This window comes from Gavialis gangeticus, unplaced genomic scaffold, assembly GCF_001723915.1.
Source record: "Gavialis gangeticus isolate Ggan-Ray unplaced genomic scaffold, GavGan_comp1, whole genome shotgun sequence".
NCBI classification, from domain to species: Eukaryota; Metazoa; Chordata; order Crocodylia; family Gavialidae; genus Gavialis; species Gavialis gangeticus.
This window is the reverse complement of record NW_017729022.1, coordinates 174188072-174195420: the sequence shown is the minus strand read 5'-3', so window position 1 is coordinate 174195420 and position 7349 is coordinate 174188072. Positions and strand designations below refer to the sequence as shown.

Below are 7349 nucleotides of genomic sequence, written 5' to 3'. Positions count from 1 at the left end.
CTCCTTCCATCTTGGTTTAGTTTATTTTGTGTGCAGTCTTTTTATAACTTTACAAAGAGTAGAGTTAAAATCCATAAGGCAAAGTCAACCTTTGCACAAAAGGTTTTTGCACTCGCATTACAATGGACGTGGCAGGCATATTGGGAGAATTTCCATTAGAAGCTTTTTAAATATTTGAAAACTGTATCCATATGATGCAGTGTGAGCCTACTTAATAGCTGTGTCTGTAGTGAGCTTTCCAACTAAAGATATAATCAAGGATGCAAAATCTTAGGGCACTAATTTCTAATAACTAAAGCTGAGTATCTCTCTCCTAGACACATGTCAGTTTTTATTTAAATATATTGCTTTCATTTACCAAGGCACTAAGGGCATATTAGAGTCTTAATTTTTTCTGCAAAAAATCAAGGGAGAGGTTCTTTGAGACTTTTTTTCTCACTGGTGTGTGTGTGTATGTATCTGATCTCATAATGAATAAATCAGAATACTAGATTCTTTTCTCTCTTCTGCAGAAAAAGATGGCAAAGCCTTTCATCCGACATATGAAGAAAAACTCAGACTTGTGGCCCTGCACAAACAAGTTTTGTTGGGACCTTACAATCCTGATGCTTGCCCTGAAGTTGGGTTCTTTGATGTGCTGGGAAATGATAGAAGGTAAAAAGTCTGTCACTTGCATTGATCTTTACTTCAACTGCATTCCTCCCAGTGCTTTTGATTCAGTTGTAACCAAACAAATACATTTGTCTGTCAAAAAGACACAAGTGGGGGGGAAAGGAAGTTCTCTGCGTGTGTCATCTGTGACTATATAACTGGAAGAATAAAATAGTGGTGTTTGGAATAGACGTGCATACCATTGATACCAATATAAAGAAAACTAGCTGTATCGGATATCAGCCTGATGAGGCTGAAAATTTGGTTGATAAATGCCGGTGCTGCACGCAGCTGCAGCGCAGCACTCGGGCAGCGAGGAACAGAGCCGGCAGCGTAGAGAGCTGCCTCAAGCTGGTAAGTCCAGTGTGGTGGAAGGGACATGGGGAAGCAGATCAATGTCTCCCATGGTGAGGGAGGGGGCAGGCACTGCCCAGGCAGGGCAGAGGGGGCTAGAGCCACAGCTCATGGGGCTTGCACCCTGGGAGGGCATGGGGGGGTGGTATGTACCCCCTGGATCGGCACAGGGCAGGGTGGGCTGCATCTGGGACTCTTCTGAGCAAGGGCTGGGCTTGGAGTGGGTGCCAGTAGTGCTGGGAGGGTACTGCATCCACCCCAGATTTCACCACTGCTTCACTCCCAGTGCTACCAGCTGCCCAGCGCAGCGCTGGCTCAATGCCTAGCCTCCACCCACATCCCAGGAAGAGCTGGGGCTGCGCTAGGTGGCTGGCGGCAGCAGCACTAGGAGCGGAGCAGTGGTGAAATTTGAGGTGGATGCAGCATCCTCCCAGCACTGCTGGGGCCCACTCTGAGCCCAGCCCCTGCCGAGGAAAGCCCCACACAGCCCTGGCTACAGGCCTCCCCACTTCCCCTCTGTCCCATGATCCACCCCACCCCAGCTGTGCTGTGCTCTGCCCCACACATCTGCTCCTGCCCCACTCCCTCCCTCATCATGAGGGCATCAGTCTGCCCCTTTCACCCCACAAACTTACCTGCCAGACACTCTCTCCTAGCTGCTGGGCTGCATTTCTGGCCCCATCCATGCTGCGGCTGCACACAGCATTTATCAGCAACATTACCAGCCACATCAGCCAAAAAAAAGCCAGTTGTCAATAATGTTAATTTTCCTTTTATCGGTGCCAATATGATATGGATCGATGCATCTCTATAAAGCTGTAGTATGTGTCAGTTGAATGTGTTGATCATAAAACAGAACAAAGGAAGGAGAGTACACCAGATAACTACTTGCCAGTTTACCTGCATTTTAAAATGTTCAAAGTATGATGCAAAGTTGTGTGTGGTTTTAATAGCATGTGTGAAGATTTATTGGGAATACTTTAACCAAGTCCTTAGGTTTTTACCCCTTAACTCACAAGTTGGATTGTGAGAGAAGTGCTTGGGAGCTCTACAAAGTCAAATGCTGCTTCCTGCAAGAGCTGAAACTACTTGTTCTAGAGCTATCGTGTCATTAATGCACTAGGGTAATAAGACTCTTTTTGTTGTTCTCATAATTTTTTCTCTCAGGAAAGAATGGGTTGCCCTTGGAAATATGTCAAAACAAGAAGCCATGGCAGAGTTTGTGAAGCTCTTAAATAGATGTTGTCATCTGTTTTCAACATATGTGACCTCCCATAAGATCGAGAAAGAAGAGCAAGAAAGAAAAAGGTGAAGCTTTGGGCTTAGGGTAGAGAGCAGAGACTGAGTGCATAGCTCTGCCTGCAGATAATGCCACAGCTAACTTAGCTGCAACCTCTGAGCTCTGTCACATTTTTCTCCTAAAAAGTTACGTTGCACCGTTTGCACGTAAGCTTTTATACATAATAAGTATTTGAGGGACGGAGGGTAAGAGAACTGCTGGCATCCTTAGAATACCTTGGAAGTTGCAGTTCTCGCTGAATTCTGCTGAAACCTCTTATATCTCTATGAGCAGTTTGTGAGTATTTCTCACAAGTACCTTTTCCACAATCCTTCAGGCTGAACTAGAAAGTAATTCTTATTTTACAAGTTTTCAGCAAGCAGTGAACGTATACCCAGTACCACCTTGTGCAGCTAATATTAGAGCAGGTGCTGTGTAATACCTTCTAGGCAATTAAGAATGTGCAGGGACTAATTGAAATTTGAGCTCCAAGACATTTTTAGGGTTGTGTCCCCATGTCCTCATCCCCCCCATTATCTGTTGCCAGAAACTATTAGAAAGTTGTTCTCATATTAGAATTCTAAGTTCACACTTGGTAAATCATAGTTCAGCAAAACCGAAAATCTTGTTGATTCGCTACTCCACACTTTTAATGCAGCTGAAAAATGTTGGAATGGAGGGTGTAAACTAAATACTGAATCATATCACAAATCAAAGGGAGCTCTTATGTGCTCACTGCAAAGCAATATATCTGTGCAGCTATAACTTTTGACATGAATCGGAACATATAATGGTACAAGTAACTTGCTCTAAGATTGTAAAGATGCTGAAATGTCTTACTGAATGGATGAAACAGGAGAGAAGAGGAAGAACGAAGGCGCCGTGAAGAGGAAGAGCGAGAGCGCTTACAAAAGGAAGAAGAGAGGCGCAGGAAAGAGGAGGAAGAAAGACTGAGACAGGAAGAAGAGGAGCGGAGGCGGATGGAGGAAGAGAGGCTCCGGATGGAACAGCAGAAGTGAGTAGTTGGTATAGATGATAAGATTATTAAGAAAACAACACTAACCTATACTCAAGGAAAGTTGTCTTTTCAGTCTGTGCTCCAGAACAGCTTTAGCATTATGGGAAACCAAAAGTGTTGGGCACAGGCATCCAAACTGCAAGTAAAGTATGACCTAAAGAATTTTACAATGCCATTTCTAGATGCCCAGCTTTACAGGGATGCTGTCTGCAAAGGCTGCATATCCCAGTATTCAGTGTATTTGGAGTTGATTTGATGTGAAGTTTGTCTTAAGGCGCAGCCTTCAGTCTGGAATCTGTAGGGATGTTTTTTAATGAGCATTTTGCAGCTCCTGTTCCTGACAAGTTGCTAATGCAACCCTCTGTTGAGCAAATTTTGAGTGTATCCATGAAAAGGTTATTTAAACTGTGATTCTGAAAGACCTATCTGAACTGAGATTAGCACTTTTTTCCCCCCTAGGGGTTCAGTTTACATTACTGTGCTTCAGCTCTGTCCACCTAGGGAAGAGAACTTTCAAACTAGATTTCCAAAATTATATTTCTGATGTTTGGATTTTTTCCAAGGTATAGTGTTTTTCAGTTCCCACTTGCTACTGACCTCCCACAACTTAGGCTAAAGCACCTCTAGAAATCAAGCTACTTAAGAGCCTGAACTTTATGCGCTTCCTACTAAAAATTAGTCAAAGGTAGTGATGCTTGGCACTACCACTTAAACAAAAAACCCTACAAAACACAGGTTGGATGTGTAAATCATCACACACACAATGATAAGCACTTCCAGAAACATGGATCCATTTGTTACCTCTGCAGTGTATAAGAGAGTTCTAGTTAACACAAGCTGGTACTGGAATGCAAGACATGTTTTGTCCAGTATCTGATCCAGTCTTTGTTCCTAGACAATTCCTGCTTTTGCCCTTTCTGGCAGAAAGGAAGTAGAAAGTGTATTTGGAACTCATACATGTATTTAACTCTGAAGCATTAACATATTGCATCTGTTAGCATATCAAGCAAACTGCCTGTTTGACAGCATTCTAAAGTCTTCCCGTGAATGGGAACATGGTTTTACGCATTGTCTAGGGAAACTAAGGTAGATCTAATTTTATAAGACGTTCTCCCTAAGTATAAAACTCATCCTTGGCTGTCGTGAAAAGGCCTGCTTCAGCACTCCAAGCCCCTCCAACACAGAAGGCAAACTTTTTTTTTTAGGCATACCTGAACAACACCCCACGTGCCTTTTTTGCTTCAGACCAAGGAATTGAATTATACGTGTTTCTAGTGCTTCCTTTCTAGCTTCTCAGTTTAGAAACAGATGTTGCCAAATGAAGCAGATCAGCTGTGCCAAGATGCTTCATTGGGCAAACTGCATATCGCTCTGTCCCACCTGCTGATGATGCAGGACAAGGGGTGATGTGCTCTCTCAGGGTTTGAGGGGTCTGGTCATGTGAACACTGGGAATTCCTAGGCAGAGCTGGACTCTTCAAGCCCTGAGAGCACCTGCCTGGTTATCCCTGCCTCCTTTGGGATCTCCAGGGGTGGGTCTGGGGAAAGTGGGGCCTTTCCTGCTTACCCAGCCCCAGAGATGGGCCTGAGTAAAAGGGTAAACTTTGCTTTTCCTGTTTACCCAGGTGGGTCCCCAGAGATTCCAGGGGCAGGTTTGGGTAAGTGGGTCCTGACATGGAGTTGTAGGGTGCCAGGGATTCCCCAGGTCCCATGCCTCCACACTGGGACCTGCAAAAGTATTTCCTGGTGGCACCCTGAATTTCCCTGGGGTAGTTCTCCAAGTGTGTGGGGAAAGCCAGGTAAGTGCTTCAGGGGGGCCCTCAGGTTCTCAGAGCACCTGTCCCCGGTGGCTAGAGCATGTGTTCCACATTCCTGCCATAGCTAATAGACATCTACTGTAGTCAAGTGGCAGAACTTATTGCTACCTTTTGGCATGCTGCTGATGTGCCATGAGAAAAGGCAGCAATGTCTGTTTGCTCACTGTTTGTGCCACCATAAAATTTTCAATGGTGGCACAAATGTGACATCTGTTTCTACCCTCAGACTGTGGATGGTGATATGGGATGTGCCTTACAGAGCCCTTGATTTGATACTTCAGGTTTTCAAGGACCAAGTAGAAAATAAGTTGGCTTCCTTGTTTATGCTTTCAGCTGGTGCATTTGAAATATGAGAGAACTCACTTGCAACATCTCTAGACTTTGTTCCATTATATAGACCCTGTGTTAGTTTGCACAAGAATTCAATTCACTGTACCAGAGGGCAGTTAGATATAGTGATCTCTCTGATTTCCTCTGCCAATTGTAGTGATCACATTCTACTCCTGACAATCTAGGCAACAGATAATGGCAGCGCTGAACTCCCAAACCGCTGTTCAGTTCCAGCAGTACGCAGCCCAGCAGTACCCCGGCAACTACGAACAGCAGCAGATCCTAATTCGTCAGCTCCAAGAACAACACTATCAACAGTACATGCAGCAACTGTATCAAGTCCAGCTTGCACAGCAGCAGGTACAGTAGATTAGCTGAGAAGCACAGGATCTGTGGTTTTTGGTGTTCCCTGTCCTGGGCTGTGTCCGGAACTGCAAAAGTACCTGGTGTTATCCCTTGACAGAAAATAAAAGGAGTTGTTTTTTTTTAAATCTCTCTCTTAAAGGTTAATGCAGCGCTTAAAACCAAGGTAGTGACAGTCCCCCAAGCAAGCTTTGTTCTTGGTTTTCTTTTTGTTTTTTGTTTTCCCCCTAACTTCTTCCATTTACCTTTTTTAAGGCAGCTGTCAATTTACGACTAATCTAAACAGTTTAAACTGTATTCCTCTAAGAGGACTCCACTAACTGTTCTACTTCTAGTTTGAATTCTTGGTGGTCACAGGTGAAGCACTCCACAAAAATTAATGCATGTATTTCAATAATGAAGGGTGGCATTCTTTTCAATTCCTTGTTTTCTAAGTCATCAGTTATAACGGTTCACGTTGTATTTTTGTTAGCCTAAAAGTCATACTTGCCACTCACACACAGGAAGGAATTCTATTCCTGGCCACAGTGCATGTGGACAGCTACACTCATGCAGACTGGGTATGCGCAGCAAGCTACACAGTAGACATGTACATAGCCAGGCCATGTACATGAACCCCTTGTGGGCTCATAGTAGTGTCAAACGCCGAGAAAGATAGTTAACCAAAACCCATGACTAGGAGGGCTGGGACTTGGACAGAGGGAGAAAGACTTTCTTATCTTTTGCCCTGAATAGCTGAGCAGCTAAGATGGCACTTGCCTAGGAAGCTGGAGGACCTGGGTTCTGTCCCCTCCTCCCTCTTCTCCTCTTTTCCCTGCCTTACCCAGAAGGGATTTAACCCTAGGTCTCTCACTTCCCAAAACCATGCTCTAACCACCACACTACAGGTCAGGCATTATCCAGTTCCTTCTCCTTCTCCTCCTTTTTGAAGTTGGCTTCCTGGGCAGTTGTTGTGAAAGTGAGATGTGGGGCCACAAGGAAGAGAGCAAGACAGATGGTATGTGGCCCACTGAGGTGGCTGCTAGCTTGAAAGGGAAGGGGCCTAGCTTCTTGGGGTGGATAGTGGAGCAGTTGCCTAGACTTACTCAACTCAAAGATGCATAAAGTTGGTTAGCTTGAAGGGTTCGTGTTTGAGAGTTTTATACTCAGGGATCCCTAAAAAGAAGCATATTAATGGCGAGTTTGGTCCATAACATGCATCAGTGTCAATACTTTTTTCTTTTGTCCTCTCTCATTGGAACCTCTTAAAGAGGCACTGCATCCTCAAATTGCTAAAAGCTACCTTTGTTGGTCATTCATTACAGTCCCTAAAGTTTCATTTTGAAGCATTATGTAATAAAGACAGATTAACCCATTTCTAAAGATCTACACCTCTTCCCTGCCCCTCATCTTGGAAAGAGTGCTTGAGGTTCTTTCAAGCATGTGTGGATTTCCAGGGTTTAAGTAGGAGTTCATGGTGATAGAAATAATTCCACCAGGACTTTCTGTTCAGTTCCATGTTATGCTGACTGCTAACCCCCCCCCCCCCCCCCCCCCCC

General features: G+C 44.5%; 1 protein-coding gene across 1 annotated transcript in view; it reads left to right on the top strand.

Moving 5' to 3' along the window:
* ACBD3 (acyl-CoA binding domain containing 3) overlaps positions 1-7349 on the top strand; it is a 34575-nt gene that overhangs the window by 19669 nt on the left and 7557 nt on the right. Inside the window, exons 2-5 of the mRNA XM_019516542.1 lie at positions 513-654; positions 2173-2313; positions 3141-3299; positions 5634-5808. Coding sequence (XP_019372087.1) covers positions 513-654; positions 2173-2313; positions 3141-3299; positions 5634-5808 — 617 coding nt within the window. The remainder of the gene's footprint in view (positions 1-512; positions 655-2172; positions 2314-3140; positions 3300-5633; positions 5809-7349) is intronic.